The following is a 17,150-nucleotide window of genomic DNA, read 5'->3' on the forward strand; positions in this document are numbered from 1 at the left end:
GCAAGCTATAATTCAATGGCTACAATTCCTGTAAGGACTGGATCTTATGCGGACAAGCTTCTTCCAAGTCAGAGACTGAATTTTTAAGAACGACGTCGAACAGACAAATTTGTTCCTCACTTTTGCAGTCACAATAGACTTTTCTTCGGTACAAATCACCTGAGCTCGTATGTAATTAATAGAAATGCTTAGATGGACAATTATGGGGCATTATGTAGGCAACTTATAGAAGTTTGGCGTAAAGAAAGTGATTATTGTTTTTATATAACAGATGGCCAAATAGCAATGATAGTTTTCCAATTTTTAACTGTCAAAATATTCAATTTGGTTTGCCATCATGAAAAAATATCATCAAAAATCCGGCTCAGTTGTAAGTACGCAGCTACAAAGAATACCCCGTTGCAGTAAATGGTCCTCGGTATAGAGCGATGTTAACCAACTTTCTAAAGTCCAAACTCAACAACATCGATACCATATATCCGAACTGGGTTTCGAACAAGACGGAGCTACATGTCATACAAGCGCCGCAAAACTTTAAAACGGAGAAATTTGATGATTGGGTCATCGTTCATTAATTAAGTGCTACGATCATTTGACTTGGCACCCCCCGATTAATTTATCTGGACGTGTATGAAGTCTTTAGTCTAGGCTAAAAAGCCAAACTCTTTGGACATGTTCGAGGCTAACATTTGGGATGCTATTGTCGGAATAATAACCCACATGGCCGAGTGATCAGGAATTGGTCCGAACACATAAGCACTGAAGTGCTATTCCGTTGCCGTTTTTTTTTTTCAACTTCAAACGATATGACATTTTTATCTGGTCGCCTTTTATTTCGAAAATAAGATAATTTTCGAAAGTTCTTTGCATTTAAAAAGCTTCCCCCTAAATTTCAATTTATTTACTTTGATTTTAACCGTCGCGTGACGTTTCGTTAAATCTATTTCAATTAGAAAATTACATCGTGATGCCGATTTCTGCGCTCTCGCCAATGAAGTAAAGAAACTAAAAGTCGAATTGAATTAAAACAACAAAGAACAACATGGTTCGATTGTAAGCATACACATACATACTTATTCAAACTAACGAAGAAATTGCGCGTAAATAAAAGCCATTGACATTGAACTGACGCAAAATAACAACTCATCGCCATGACCGAGCCAAACTATGTACATATGTATGTATTATAGATTCTAATTGATTCTCGACAAACTACTACAACGCTTTCTACTTAAAAGTGCATACATACATATATGCATGTCTATGTATGTATGTATAGGAAGCTTTGCATTATAAATACAAAAGGTGACAATGACCACTCAAAGGAGCAATGTTAGGAAGATATTCCCAGTTTAGCAACAAAAGAAGGAGAAAGAACCACATTGTTGTATAGTACAATGGATATTTGCAAATGTATTAGTAAGAAAGTGTCTGTGCCCACATATGAAATCTTGCGTATTTTCACTAAAACGATTAAGAGATTAATATAAATTAAAATCACATAATTATTTCTATTATTTTGGCAAAAATATTTCAACACCCACCCGACGTGGAATAACACAGACTTTTTTATTTTGTATTTTTTGGATATACCATATGTTTATACATACACAAGTACATACACATTGACAGATATGGACATTTATATATTTATACTTAGTGCAAAACCAAAACCAAGGCCACAGCTGGGCAGCGACATGAGCCAAGTTGGATTAGTTCTTTTCAGCTGTTGATTGCTTTCTTGAATTTTTTCGATTTTGTTACTATTTAGTTTTTAAAATTAGAAATAAATTTGTGTATTGTATGCTCCCTATCCCACCAAAACACATAAATCTGTTCTTTAAATAATTTCACAATTTCAAATATATGATTTTTTGACAAAATATGTACATGGTGGTCCAAACGCCAGGTATCTTTTGGGATTATACGCTATCGTGACATATTTTTCCGCTCATCTATACCGTCAGACCGTTTGTTCCAAGCAACAGAATGAGTCTTTCTACGCTTGACCAGCAGTGGGGAATATGACAAACTTATTTCCAAAAAGAAACTAGAACGCAATATCAAGTGTTCCAAGCTTGGAACGTGTGATATAGAACTCTAACTTAAGCGTTGATTTGGTTAAATAGTGCGTTTATTGGCAAACGATGCGATATTGGCAAACAAAATTGACACATTTGGTGATCTGAAAAGCCATTCGAATAGAAATCACCATCTCGGTTATACAGCAATTAAATTCAAGGTAAATAAGAGCTTGGACAACCGTTAGTTTCAGCAACACGGCACACCAGTCACGCATCAATGAATTAATCATGCTAACAGTCGTTTGGCCGAGGTCAAAAAATTGCAATGGCAGCAGCTTTAGTAATTAGTCAATGTAATTTAGAGACGATCCTGAGATGACTTCAGCAAACGTGAAGAAGCTATTTCAAAATTGATTTTGACAGATATCAGCCGAGGTAGCTAAACAAATGAATGTGTGTACCGTAAATATTTAATGGGAATGTTTTTTTCTTTTTAAAACAGATACTTCCACTTGGACTGCCCTGTATGTAGCGGTAATAGTGCCCGCTTGAAATTTATATATATATAAGTAAATGTGAATATTCGGGATTCTTTCTGGAACATAGAGTTAATAAGGTGAGAATGAACCATACGATTGCACTTTAAAAATAAAAATAAAAAAACATAAATGCTTACCCAGTTATACGGCGGAAGTGAAATCGGCCTAAATTTGTGAGTGCACTAACTCGAGGCGGAATTTTTGCATACTCTCTACACAAAATTTGTGTTACACTGATTTGGCGAGCGTGTGCGCGTTTCCTTATGCGTTTCTGCGGTAACTCAAAATGCCAGTCACTACAGTGCATTCAAATTTTCAAAATGTTTTTATGTAGGTACGAGTACGCGTGCTCGGAATAAGCGCAAAATTCAAAAATAAGAATTCTGCTGTAGCTTGTATGCGTTTTTCTTCTTTTTAATAATTACTTTTTTATCTGTTTTTAAAATATTTTACGATTTTTGGCTGTTGCACCATCGCACACACACACACTATCTGCTAGAACTATTAGAATAAGAATGCAGCGCTGAATTTTTAGAACAGCTTTGTGCATACATATACATATGTATAAGTATGTACAGGTATGTTTGCATGCAGTTGTAGACTTTTAAAAATATGCAAAGCATTTGATTACGTTCAAGTGCTCCCTTTTGCTTTTTAGATTACAAAGAAATTGCAACTAATTTTCCTTTGAATTTTAAAATCAATTTTTTTCAATTTCTCTCAAAAAATTTTTTTAATTTTCTGACAAAAAACCTTTCAAATTTGATATTTATCATTGTTGAAAATTTTCTTTTTTTTCCCCTGTTTTACTTTTTTGGAACTTCTATCGATTTCTGCGAATTCGTAAAAGCATTAATGCAAAGCAACTAAAGAAAGTTTTCTTATGAATTCAATTCGTTTTTTTGACCTTTCGGGAGAAAATTTTTTTTTTAACTTTTGGGAGAAAAATTTTTTTTCTTAATTTTCTGACAAGAAAAAAAAAATTTACATTCGATATTTACCATTAGTAAATTTGTTTTTTTTTTGTTGTTCTTTTTTGGAATTTCTATTAATTTCTCTAAATTCGTAAAAGCATTAATACAAAGAAAGGGAAACTTTCTTTTGAATTAAATTATTTTTTTTTTAATTTTTCAATTTTCTACAAAAACAAACTTTTCAAATTTGGTATTTATCATGGTTATTTTTTTGTTTTTGTTTTGTTGTTTCTTTTTGAAATTTCTAATATATTAATTCTGTGAATTCATAAAAGTCTTAATGCAAAGCATCAGTGTATTTTATTTATAAACCAAAATAGAAGGAAAATAGCCAATTTGCGCAACTTTGTTGGAAATTAGCATACCGCTGTTGTTGCGCATGTTGCTTCTGGTTTAGCAATAAAAAAGATTGATGCTTTGCTTTTCCGAGTTCTCAATTTTTCTATTGTAATCTTGTCATTTACGGTACATATGTATATGTATGTATGAATGTGTGTACATATTCAAAAATGTTTCACAATTCCATTTACAAATTATATTTTAAATCACCTTATGTTTCATGGGAAATATCCATTTTAAAATAATATTTTTTATTACTCTTTAAAGTTGCATCTCAATATTTTCTAAAAAGCAAAATCGCATGTTTTATATTAAATATTTTTTTATGATTTTTTCTTTGTCAGCTGTTTAATAAATATTAACTGGCAATACTGTAAAATAATTCAAACACATTTTGCGTTAATATCCTTCACTGAATTTCTGAACTGAATTCAAACCCGATTTATTTACTTGTATTACTTGGTTAATTGAATATTCCTTTTTCATCTCCATATATAGTTTTCACTTCACTTCAACAAATACATACATATTTTTTCACTAAGTAGTTTATTCGCGTAATTTTCCGTTTTCACGCTCCTCACAAGTAGACACTAGCAGCGGCAACGGCAGAAAATAAACTGACTAAATTTGTTATTTTTGGAAACGCATAAAATATATTATCAACGTTTTGATATACGCACACTGGCGTTAAAAATTATTGTAGCGCACAAACTCAACAGCAAGTCAACTGGGTCTATACAAATATATTGCAACTTCTACATACACACATACATAGAAAATATTAAAATTATGTATTACAAGTTTTACATGCAGCGCTGTTGGTAGAGCGTATTCGTACTTTGAAAACTTGCGGCACATTGGCTTTTTTATATGTAGCACAATTAAACACCACTCTCCGTTCGGGAAACAAGCTTTTCGCACATAGTGTAGCTGCGTTCTCCAAGGAAAATGAAAAAACCAAAAAAAAAAAACAAATATATTTTAAAATTTTCGAAAATTTCTCAAACGTAAAAATAGTGCGATCATTGCTATTTTCGTCATGTATTCGAGCATTTCGCTGGCTGTTTCGCTTTGTCGCTGCTCATAGAAAAGGTGATGAGAGAAGAAATACACATTTTTATGCCTCGAGCACTTTGGTCACTCAGGTGTACGTATATACACTGGGTATGAACAAAGGTATAAATTCATTAATTGCATTTAAAATTCACAACATCTACATATATACATATGTATGTATGTATGTTCATGTATATATTTTGAAAAATGATTAAATAATCATCTCTGAAATAGTATATATATAGCGCTTTTATTTATTTGACATATTTTTGCGAACGAATTTACTTTGCCTCGATACCGAACACTTTGATATGCACAAAAAACACATCACATTTTAAAATACTTTTCTGTAGTAAATCGACTTTTTATTAAATTATTGTTTTTTATTTATGTATAGGTATATAGAAACCTTATTTTCCGGCAACTAACACCAACACTTAAATATACAAGTGATCAATTCCGCCTCCGAGTGTGTACTAACTCAGCTAAAAGCACAAATGTTGCAGGAAGCTGGCTAGCGCAGTTTGTCTAGAATAGTATCCGGCAATATATGTACATACACATGTATGTCTATATGTACACATGTATGCATTTTAATCTGCAGGGATGTACGAATTTATGAACATGTGGGACACGCGCCGAGAGAAAATAAGCACTATCGAGAGAATAGCGGTAGTGTGGGTGTGATAACGAGAGGATTTTATTGAACACCTTTTAGGGACTTGAAGAATGAAGATTGTACGAGCGATGTTTACGTTCTTGTCAATTTTAATCATGTCAATACATGTCACTGCGCCCCAATTACAAAGTAATGGTTTTTCAACACCAACATATGTGCATACATATGCACCAATTCAAAATACCAACAGCTATCAAAACAAATTAATTTGCAGAGAGTACATACTTTAAGGGGAAGAAAATGCGTAAGGCATTCTTCTCGGGTAACGGCTGTTTTTTTGAAAATTGCATTAATTTTTTTATATAATACAAGAAAGTTAGTGTGGTTTTAAAAATTTCGAATACTTCCCAGAAATCCTAACCACCGATATAAGTATGATTTACGAGTGCACATGTTTAGACTGTTTTCTGAAAGCTTATACTTAGATCGTCAAGTCGGCTAAAGTAAAAAACAATGCACTTTTGACATTGAGAACTAGAAATTCGCAATTGAGCATGACTGCGTTTAATACAGTTACCAGGGTGTGTGGTTTCAGACCTTTTCGACTGGCTGATGAGACACTTCACTTTTCTTTGGTAGAGAAATAGTGTTAGTATGCTTTAAACATAAAATCTTGAACTCACTACAGAACTTGTACACTCATGTGGAGGTAGAATAATCTGAAAATGTATACTGAATTGAAATAAATTTAAATACACGCGAAAAGTGGAAAATTTTCGAGGTTTGTTTCGAAAATGCCCCATTTTGAAACCTTGTAAACAAAAGCGAAATTCAGCAATTTGACAGTGCACTTCGAGCTTCTCTCTTTAATACATCGTATCAGCTGAAGTAAATATAAAAGCAGCATTTAAAATGTCTCGAAAAAGTGACAAATGTAAATTTTATCAAACTATTGACCAAAACTTGATGATGCCTGAAATATTTGGGTCAAGTAATGGTTTTTTCGTGGGTTTTATGATACTTGTTTTTTGTTATCTTTTAACAAATTCATAGAACATTAGGACATAACGCCGACACTGAAAGTACGAACGACTTTTAGAAGTTGTTTTTGCCACTGATTTTCTTCGAAGGTTTTTGGTGCACGAGATGAGGGTTTTTTATAAAATATTTGACAGTTGTTTTTTGAGGCTACAAAACTTTCGATTCGGAATATTTTAGCTTTAACCGTTTGAGTGCGATTCGTCGATATAGCGACGATAACTAATTACTCCAAATTTGCGGCGCGTCGCTATAGCGACGATTGCATCACTGTGCATTATCAAAAATGTATGTCATATAAAAGTATAAATTAGTTGAGTCCGTTAAAAACAATTTTTATTTTTCGTTCAATATCGATATTTTGAAAATAATTCCTGACCATGTCTAGTAGTGAAGAATTTACTGACGTGGAAGATACGATACCGGATTCCGACAATGAAATGGACTATGATAGTGATTCGAGTTTAAGTGAAATTAGAGTGTTTACTACCCGGAGGATGCGCATTTTTAGTGATAGTTCCGACGAAGACGAGAATAACATGGGGGATGACCTTGAAAATAACATATTTACTACTATATCCTCTATATCTTCGCAATTTTCGTATGTATTAAAGAAAATCGCTTAGCACTCAAACGGTTAAAGGGATCCCTTAAGTATCAATTTGTTGAACAATGCCGCCGTGTGATTATCGCAGCAACCAAACCGAAACGAAATTCGCATCAAAAGCGAGAAAATGAATCCCAAATGTCTCGATTAATTTAAATTATCAAATTTTTAAATAAGCAAGGCATTTCGGCAATGGAGGCAAAGAAATGAGGTTTGCGAAAAAACATTTTTTACATTTTTAACTAACAACTGATTTTTTCGATCGGCGGCAGCGACAAAATTAACCCGTTCGTTCGTGTCCGACGAATTCGTTGAGAAATCATGAATTTTTTATGAAACTCCTCTACGGTGCATGTTTCATACCTCTTGTTTATGACAAAATATTACCTATCGACATAGGATTAAGGTTAAAAATAAATCTATTCAGACGAACTTCGCCACCGCTTTGACTGTGTGCAGTCCCATATATTGCACTGTGTTTTTGAATTCGTCCGACAAAGTTCGCTCAGCGATTTGATCCAGTTTATAATTTAAGCATACTAAACATCTTCTACTCCTACAACAACTACAAATACTGGTTGCATTTGTCAAAGTTTAATATTCTATCCCATTGCTAATATGCACCCGACGGTGACTGTGGTCAATCTGCTTGACTATTATTTTTTCTATTTTTTTATTATTTATTTTTAAATAAAAATTTGTAGTTTTTCACACTCACCGCTTTATTCTTCAGTAGATCGCTGTCAGCATCATCGTCCGCATATGAAGTTTTAGTAATGGTTGTAGTTGTTGTTTGTTTCGTTGTAGGTAAAACACTCTCCACGCCCTTCATTATAACGCTTGCACCTAAAAATTTATTCAGTAATGAACGCGCCTCTTGATCTTCAGCCGTGTCTCCAGCCTCGACGACTGCATTTTTATGTTAGTAAAGAAAATAAAGTAGACGTTACACTCGCACAGCATAATCCGAATAATTATTTTCTTTGCAAAAATTACCATAGTCCGCATTACGCATACGCTCCAGCGCATCATCCATACTTGTTACCACTTTAGTTTCACCGCAACTGTTAAGGAATGAGCGTGTGGACTTACTCGACGAACGAGTACTCAAGTGACGTTGTTCGCTTTCGTTGTCGTCGTAGTCAGTAAAAACACGCGATTGCTTTTGGCGCAGCTGTACATTATATTCGTCATCGGAGTCTCCTTCCGTTGGGCGGTAAGCATGACCGCTGCTGGACGTCGTTGTATATTTTTCTGTGGTTGTTTCATATGAATCTGAATGTTAGATAATTCAAAAAAAAAGTTTAGTTCCTCGTGCAAAAATTGTGTAGCTACCGCTGAACTCAGTTTTGCATTTACCTCCACTTGGATCTGTTGATGGTCCACGGCTGGTGCGTAATATTAATCCGGCTTTAGGATAACCAGCCGATTTTTCTGTTGTCGATTGAGAGGACTCTTTTCGTATGAATTTCTCACTCAACTCTTTTACAGAGCCCCTTCGCACATATTTGCTCGATGTTGCAAAATCTTCTGAATCTGGCAATATAGCTTCTGGTTTTTCGAAAACCTAGAAACAAATGTCAATTAAATAGTGCAACGCAAAATAAAAATTTCCCCGCACAATACACTTACATAGTCCTTATCGATTTTCTCAAACTTTCTGATAATGTCTACATCGTCTTGTGAGGATTTACGACTCTGCTCAACAGTTTTCTTGATTTCCTCAAGCTCATCAGCATTTGTTGAGTAAATGTATTCCTTTCTTTCGACTTTGGGCTTTGTTTTATTATCAGAGTAATACTTCTCTTCGATGACATAGCCTGTGACTTCTAAAAATTCATTAAATTAAAAAAAAGAAACGCAAAATCTGTTATCGTCTGCTTCCAACTTACCCTCGGTTGCTTCACAGGGCTGACTCGGCTTCTTCTTTTTCAGCGCCTTAATACCGAATAGTGGCAAGCCATTTTCGTCTGTCGGTCCAATACCATAACTTGAAGTAATGGAGTCCTCTTCGAAGTTTCTGTTCTGAGTTTGGCGTTGACTCGTTGACTTTGAAGTTGTGGTTTTCGTTGCCGTGGTACGCATTGACGGCGAAGCTGGCACTTTGCGCGGGGTACTACTTGGACTCTTTAGCAAATTTTTACGGTCTGCCCAAATAGGTGTACTCTCATCAGTTCTCGGCTTACTCGATTTGCGTTCAGGTGAATGTGTGGTTTTAACTGTTGTTGTCTTCGAAATGCTGTATAAGTCGTCACGTTGTTTTGGCGTTCGGCCTTGTGGACTGGTTGTACGTTGGGAAGTTGGCTTTCCGGTATCGGGACTCTTAGTACGTGTACCAGGCACAGATTTAGTTTTTAAATCTGGACTTCGTCTGCTATCTCTTATAGGACTTTTGGTTTCGGGACTGTAACTGCGTTCACGACTTTGATCTTTTTCAAACCGTTCCGAACTCTGATTCACGCGGCGAGAGCTATTAAAACTCTCTTCTGAGTAGTCCGTTTGCTCGTTTCGTATGTATTCTTTATGTGTAGACAACGATGAACCTGTTGTGTGATATACTTCTTTCACAGATCCTTGTGGAGATTTTATTTCGGGGCTATGATGACGTTCATGGAGAGTTTTCGTAGGACGTTTGGGACTTTCGCTACGACCATTTGGTGTTTTATCATTAGTTGTAGTTTTTCTTGTAACTTCTTTATTGTAGCGACTTTCACTATAGCCGTATGGCGATTTTTTTGGTACATCTTTGCTTTCAGGTACTCGACCACCCTTCGTGAGTTGTGGCGAATGTTTTGGACTGGGCTTACTCTCATATGGCTTTTTTGTTTTTATATCCTCATGAATGGAGTCATTTTCTTCATTATGCACATTTGATATGTAAGTAGATGTTTTATGAGTTGAGCTAATGGACTTCGATGTTTTAGTCTCGGTCTTCCTTTTGTCAACCATTTCAGTGTTGAGAAGGTTTTTCTTAACCAAACGTATTTGAGCACGAATTCTACGCCTTAACTCGTATGATGTTACTGTCTCCAATAAACTTTCCAGTACTTCTAATTCGAAAATACTCTCAACATCAATATCCTCGGGAATACTAGTCGATCGTTGTGGTTTATGAGGCACATCAAATTTCACAGCAGAATTTGGTCGTCGTTCATAATTACTTTCCGAATCAATCGAGGACTTGCGTGAATAGTTATGCTTATTTACTTCTAATGAATCACGCCGAATGTGCTCTAACGAGCTAACTGTATGATCCATGTATGAAGGACGCCGTCCAACAGGCGACGGAGAACTGCTCACACTTGGCTTCTGCCCCTTAGGAGTAGAACTATTTTCGAAAATGTTACGTCGGGCAGCCACTGTATCTGATGTTACACGCGTGCGACCAATTGTTGATGTAGGTGTTGGTTCCTTAACTTGTGTAGGACGCTCTAAAATGGTTTCAACGATTTCTATATCAGAACATTCTGAAGGTGAACTGTTTCGAATTGTGCGCTCAGTTACTTGGGTGACTTTGGTGGTGCTTGTTGCATCTTTTCTTGTAGGACTGTGTGAGAAAGACTGGGGTTTTTGTTTTTCCTGTGTAGGGATTTTTCGTAAAGGTTCTTTTTGAGTTGGAGAAAATCTTTCGATTTCAGTTTGTACCATTTCCAGATAATCTTTTGTCTTTGATGAGCTCCTACGACGTGTTGTTGATGTAAACTCTGTTTCGGACTCAATATTTTCGTAATTGATTATAGATTCCGTAGATGGTTTTCGTCCCGGATAATGACTATCAGGCTCTGTGGACTGTTTTCGTGCTCCTCGCTGTGGTGACTGCCACTCCGGTTCATTAAATGGCTTTCGCCTGTTGGTATAAGGAGAACTGGTGTCTGGTTCTGAGGATGGTTTTCTGCTAGATGTTGAAGGCAATCGTGCTTTCGGTTCATTAGTTGGCTTACGAGCAGTGATGCTTGAAGTAGGAACTCTACTAGTTTTTGGTTCCGTAGAAGATTTTAATGGAAGTTTTTTGTTATCAAAAGTTTCAAAACGAGACCGAGTTACGGCAACTGTAGATTTTTGGGGTTTTGTGAGGCTTTTACGACTTTCAGGTTTGGTTGTCGGAGCAGATGGTTTACGCTCTGCTTTAGTTTTACTTTCGTCATTATCTTCTGAGATTACTTTCTTTGTTGTGTATTCTATCTGTTGTGATTTAATTGGTTCTGATGGTTGAGGCTTATATGAACTTATAGGCTCTCGCTTGCTGGGTGACTGCGGTCTTGCTTTTGCATTTTTATTGTAAATTGAAGGTCTAGATAAAATATCCTTCTGCCGTTTTAGTTCAAGTTTCGTTGTATGATCCCTTGTGTGAGGGATTACTTCATCGTATTCAGGTACACCAGTAGTGTTTCTGACTATTGTAACTTCCTCTTCTACAAAGCCGGCATTTCTGTTCGTTTTTGTTGTGTTTTCAAATACAGTTGGTCGAGAGAGTATATCTTTTTGACGCCGCTTCTCAATTTCGATGGTGTGATTCTGCGAAAATGGCGTTAGTTCATCATCAGTTACGCTTTCGGGATACTCCGGCTCACTCTGTTTCGAAATGGTTCGTACAATCTTTGCCACTAATTCAGGCGATCTTTGTGGAGCAGTGGGTGCCAATTTTTCAGCAGTATTTAAGAACTTATTAACTTTTTGTGAAACGGACAAAGTGCAGTCATCCTTTCGCAATTCTTCATCTAATTCGGTGTAACTTGGTCGTTCAATCTCCCTTACTGGTGTAATTGGTTTCGACACCTCTTCTGCTGTTTTTATAAACTTGTTGACCTTTTCATCAACTGTTAATAAACATTCATCATTATCAGGGACTTTGGGTGTTTTATCGAACTCCCTGCTAAATGGACTAGACGCTTTTGGCTTTTTAATCTCTTCAGCTGTATGAGTGAACTTGGAAACCTTTTCGTGAACACTCAAGAGGCAATCATCATCAGGTCTATCAATCAGCGGATATTCAAGACTTTTAGGAGCTTCGATTGTGGGATTATCTAGAATATCATCTTCTTCTAGATCTACCAGTTTTGAAATTCTGTCCGTCTTCACCTCCGATATGTGACAATTGATAAATTCGTTAGACTCTTCTTCAAAAATAGGTATGTTTGTGATAACCGGTTTCTTACGCGGCACATCCTCAGGTTCTTGAACGACATCTGGATAGCGAGGTTTTCCCGTATCTAAATGAACCGGTACCGGAGTAGGTACAATTTTGTCTGGTGAGGGTTCCCGGGAACTCTTTGCGTGTTGTATGTCAATAATAACATTTTCCATATCCTCGCTATTTATTAGCTTATCTGTTGTGGTTAAATTGATCGTTTTTGTGGTAAAACATTTATTGGGACGTCGATCACTCTTTGGGATGGCACTTGGCTCCAGAGTGCTCACCTCAGTTTTCTTAACTGGCCTTTCAGTTACTTTCATAACCTTCTCACTAGTTGACCGAGTCATTTTTACATCCTTATCCTTGCGCGAAACACTGGGAACCGGAGCAGATTCCTTTCGTTCTGTAACAGGAAATCTGCGGAATGGTTTTGTCTGCGAAATGGTGTCTGTCGGAACAGTTTTTTTTGGTTGATTCGTAAGTTTCTCCGGCATCTTTTTAGTAGGCTTAGGAGATTTAGGCCCAGAGTGATCAATAATAATTTCTGTGTGGACCGAGATATTACTGGAGCGCCTTCGTTCAGTTAGACGTGTTGGACTCATGTCAGGTGAAGAATCAGACTCCGTGGTGGAAGGCTTTTTATTTCGAGGGGAAGATCGTAATCGATCTTTGATTGTTGATGTTGGCGACTCCTTGCTTGGTGTTTTTGGTTGCCTATTAGAAACTGTATGGGTATCTAATTTTTGAATACGCTCTGTGCGTGGCTTTGTGGAAGATACTGGTTTATCTTTTCTAAGAACAGTGTCCTTGTCAGGACTCTCAGGAGATTTGGAAATTGGCTTGGTATTGCTTACGACTTTTGTTTCGCGTGGTTTAGGTTTAGAATCAACAGGTTTTGTTGGTGTGACTGTAGAGCGACCTGAAGGGTATGAACTCGAAGGTAATGTTTTCCCACTTGGCTTTCTGGTTGGACTAGTATTTGGAGATTTTTTAACAGGTAATTTCTTATCTGACTTCAAGGGTTGCTTCTTTTCCGTCTTAACCACCAAATTTGTCCGCTCTTCTATCTCGAATTCATCGGTATATTGTGTCTCCCTCTCTGGCACAACTGTATCCGGTTGAGACTCATCATCCGTTTCCTTTTCAGGCGATTCCGGTTCACTGAGTGGAAACTCTTCTAGTTCAACATCTTCTAATTGCTCTTCCTTCGGTAACGGGCTTGGTGCTTTCTTTACTAGTTTTGATGTTGTCTTATTGACAATATTCTCATCTTCTTCCTCTTTTATGTCCGTCTTAATTACTCGTGTTGATTTAGGAGTAGTCTCACTGGATGGTTCCCTTTCTGGATAAGTATTTTTGAAGGGTACAACAGTATCTGTACGAATACACTCTACTTCCTCAACGAGATTCTCAACAAGCTCCTCATCGGAAATATCACTAGTTTTGTGCGTTTTGGGTTTCTCTATGGGTTTAATGGCTGCCTTTATATTATTTAGATAATTTGGTTCATCATCTTCACAGTCCTCGATTTTAACTTCGAATTTTGTGGTATCTACGGGAAGCGGCTCTTTTTGGTCGGATTCGTCTTCGGGCTTCCTCTGGTAGGTACCTGGGGTATCACCATAATTTTCCATGCCTAAAATTTGACGACATCGATCTTCAAAAGTTTCTCTTGGGCTAACACCTTTCTTCTTAAAAGTAGGAGAACTTGGTTCCGACTCAGGTGCTTTTGAGATAAAAGCTCCATCTGGCGTCTCTTTATTCTGGCTCTCAATGTTAATAAATTCTTCGTTGTAGTTTTTAGTGTGTTTCGTTTTATTGGTGGTTTTAAAGAGCGCGTCAACTCGTTCAGTTTCATCTAAAGTTGGAGTTTTACCCGTTGGTTTATCAGCGGGTTCGTGCGGCAGTTCGCTTGGTTTTCCGCAAACGGTATTTTTGGTGGTAGTGGTAATAGTGACGCTTTTCAAAGTATTGCCCTCGGTTGGAGTTCTTGTTGGACTGCGATCATTGTCACTATTAGCAGGCTTTGATGGTCTAGTTTTTCCGCCGTCTGGTTTTGGGAACTTCTTGTTATCAGACCTAGGTTGTTCGCCCTCTACATTTGCAGGTACAGTATCACGACGAATGCCTTTAATGGTTGTCGTCGTTTCATATGTTTCATGTGTGGCTAAATCATCATCACTTAAGTCTGTATCTATGGGTTGCGGCACTTTTGGTTTCTCATCTTCTGGCTGTGATGGTTTCTTAATTGAAGGTAAATCTCGGCCAAGTATTTTTAAAGTAGTTGTAACAGAACTTATTTTTGAAATATTAGTATCATCATCAACTCTGTAATCGGGCTCTCTATTTTTGATTGTTGGTTTAGATTTTGGTTCTTTACCATTAAACTTGCTTGGCTTTCCGGGTTCATCTTCAGGTCTGTTAAGAACTGGAACTCTACCTCCCACTTGTTGCTCGAAAGTTATGAATTCCTCATTTACATTCTTTGTTACTTTCGTCTTATCGGTTTTATTGAAAAGCTCTTGAACTCGTCTGGTTTCATCGTCAATTGTTTGATATGTCGGTTGAGGTCTATCTGCACGCACCGTTTTGATTGCAGTTGTTATAAAAGTAGAGCGCTGATTGTCGTCGTTCGAATCTTCCTCACTATTTTCAGGCGCTGGTTTACGTGGAACAGGCTTTTTAATTTCATAATCATCCTCACTAGTGGGTTGGATTGTTTTATATCGTGTTGTTTCTACAGGTATATTCTCAATTATTTTCTGATCATCATCACTGAACTCAATATCTGAAGGTCCCTTAGAAAGTGGTGATTTACCTCTTTGCACGGGCTTATATTTTTCATCGGATGGAGTTTGAACAGTTGAAGTAGCACGATTCGTATTTACATATCTTATATTAGTTGACTTTTTGGTTTCACTGTAATCATCAACTTTTGATAACGGTTTTTTAGCTGGTTCTCTACCAGTTGGGATATGTTCATCATCGCTTTGTTCAGGCTCAACAGCGCCTGCAGGTGCTGGTTTTGCTGCTTTCGTGTACTTTGGTAATTTTTCTGATGGCTTCTCTTTTATTTGATTTTTATGAATCGGTACAGAGCTTCTTATATCTGTAGGTTTGCTGTTTCTAGTCGGCGATACGGTATTCTTGTGAATTTTCGTAACGGTAGTTGTAACGGTACTTGTCTTTAATTTGCTTGCATCCGAAGTAGTCCTGGTGGGACTATGGTCATCTTTGATAAGTTTTACATCTAAAGGTCTGCTATCGTTTGGTTTCTTTTTGTCAATAGTCCTTTCATGGCCCGGTTTACCTCTCAATGGTTCGTCGGGTTGATGATCATCTTCTACGGGATGTGTTTTATTTTTGCGAGTAGTTTCTGATGTGGTCTTTAATGTTTTGCGTTCTGTTATTTGCCTGGTGGGACTACTTTCAGGTACCGACGGCCTCTTGTTCGTTGGGATCTTATAGCTAAAGTCATCAGGGTTTTCAATATCTGCATTTTTACCAAATGGCTCATGGGGTTGAGTGATGTCATCAGCTGCCTGTGGCTTCTGCTGGCGAATGTTTTTCGGCCTATTGTTCGATGGTTGGTCTGATGGTTTTCTTGTCGGACTATGGTCAATGTCGTTCAGTTTTCCTTTGTCTGTTTGATTGGGTCTTTTATCGACTGTGTTTTTGGGTTGATTGTCATCTTCAACGTCATATATATTTTCTTTGCGTGTAGTTTTAACTGTTGTAGAGGTTGTTTTTGACGTTCTAGCATCGGAAGTTCGTCTTGTCGGACTAGGAGAGTTGTTTATTGGATGTTTCTGCCCTGGTACTTTTTCTGCAGGCTGTGTTGGCTGTTTCTCCCCTTGTTTTCTGTTTGAAGGTTCGATGGGTTTACCTTCTTTTGGTCTTTTGCCTAATGAGTCTAAAGGTTTCTTCGAAACAGGGTTTGTATCTCTTGGTTCCGAAGGTTCTTTTTCATGTGATTGTCTGGTAATAAACTCGTCGGTGTCATTAAAAGTATCATTATTCTGAAATTTCTCTATACGAGTGGTCGTTTTCGTTACAAACTCAGTTTTATTTTTATTATATGGTTGTTTATTAGGTTCTCCTCTTTTACTGGGATAATCAGAAGTATCAACTGGCGTTTCGTTTAGATAGATAGTTTCAATGTATTCATCTTTAGGCTCCTTATCATATGTAACGGGATATTGAGTTTCATTTGAATTTTGTATTGTATTTTGCCAATCTGTGTTTTCGAATGTACTCTCTCTCACATCAGTCCTACGCCCAACACTGGGTTCTTTCTTGAATGGTTGACAAATGGTTTGTGGACTACTACTTTTTGGTCCTGTCGGTGAACGATTACGTTGTTTAGGTTCTATTACTGATGAACTTAGTGGTTGATTATGGATGGGCTCTTCGTGGTTAACATCCGCTAAATCATCCCGAACTTGGGATTTAGGTTTGGGATGAGTGCGATTTGTATGATTACTTGGTGCTGATGAATATGGTGACTTTTCTGTTGAAAATTACAGCGAATGAAGTATTAATCACTTTGTCAGTGAATACGATACGATTACATGGTATTAGTCATATATGTATTCCAAACTACTTTAGGAGTATGTTATTTCTTGGTTAACACTACTTTTAGCTTATGGGGTTAATAAAAGCCTACCATGCAACTATTGCTTGTATTGTGTTTTTTAGTTGCATAAGTCACATGCTTCAGAAGTTTAAGCGTAAGCATTTTTTTGTCTTTGTATTTTTGTAATATATTTTCCTTAGTATTCTTATGTTTGGTTTCAGTTTTTATACAATTTTTAATTTTG

General features: G+C 36.8%; 1 protein-coding gene across 15 annotated transcripts in view; it reads right to left on the minus strand.

Annotated features, from left to right (window-relative positions):
• The window catches only part of LOC128858259 (mucin-2), a 131,308-nt gene that overhangs the window by 31,877 nt on the left and 82,281 nt on the right, over positions 1 to 17,150 (minus strand). For 13 of the 15 annotated variants that reach the window (XM_054094387.1, XM_054094385.1, XM_054094386.1 and 10 more), the window contains 5 exons: positions 9,089 to 16,840; positions 8,829 to 9,025; positions 8,556 to 8,763; positions 8,193 to 8,471; positions 7,915 to 8,105 (listed from right to left, as the gene is read on the minus strand). In XM_054094387.1, the coding sequence (XP_053950362.1) occupies positions 7,915 to 8,105; positions 8,193 to 8,471; positions 8,556 to 8,763; positions 8,829 to 9,025; positions 9,089 to 16,840 (8,627 nt within the window). The remainder of the gene's footprint in view (positions 1 to 7,914; positions 8,106 to 8,192; positions 8,472 to 8,555; positions 8,764 to 8,828; positions 9,026 to 9,088; positions 16,841 to 17,150) is intronic. The other 2 variants (XM_054094393.1, XM_054094394.1) reach the window with 1 other exon arrangement.

Source organism: Anastrepha ludens, chromosome 3, assembly GCF_028408465.1.
Source record: "Anastrepha ludens isolate Willacy chromosome 3, idAnaLude1.1, whole genome shotgun sequence".
NCBI lineage: Eukaryota > Metazoa > Arthropoda > Insecta > Diptera > Tephritidae > Anastrepha > Anastrepha ludens.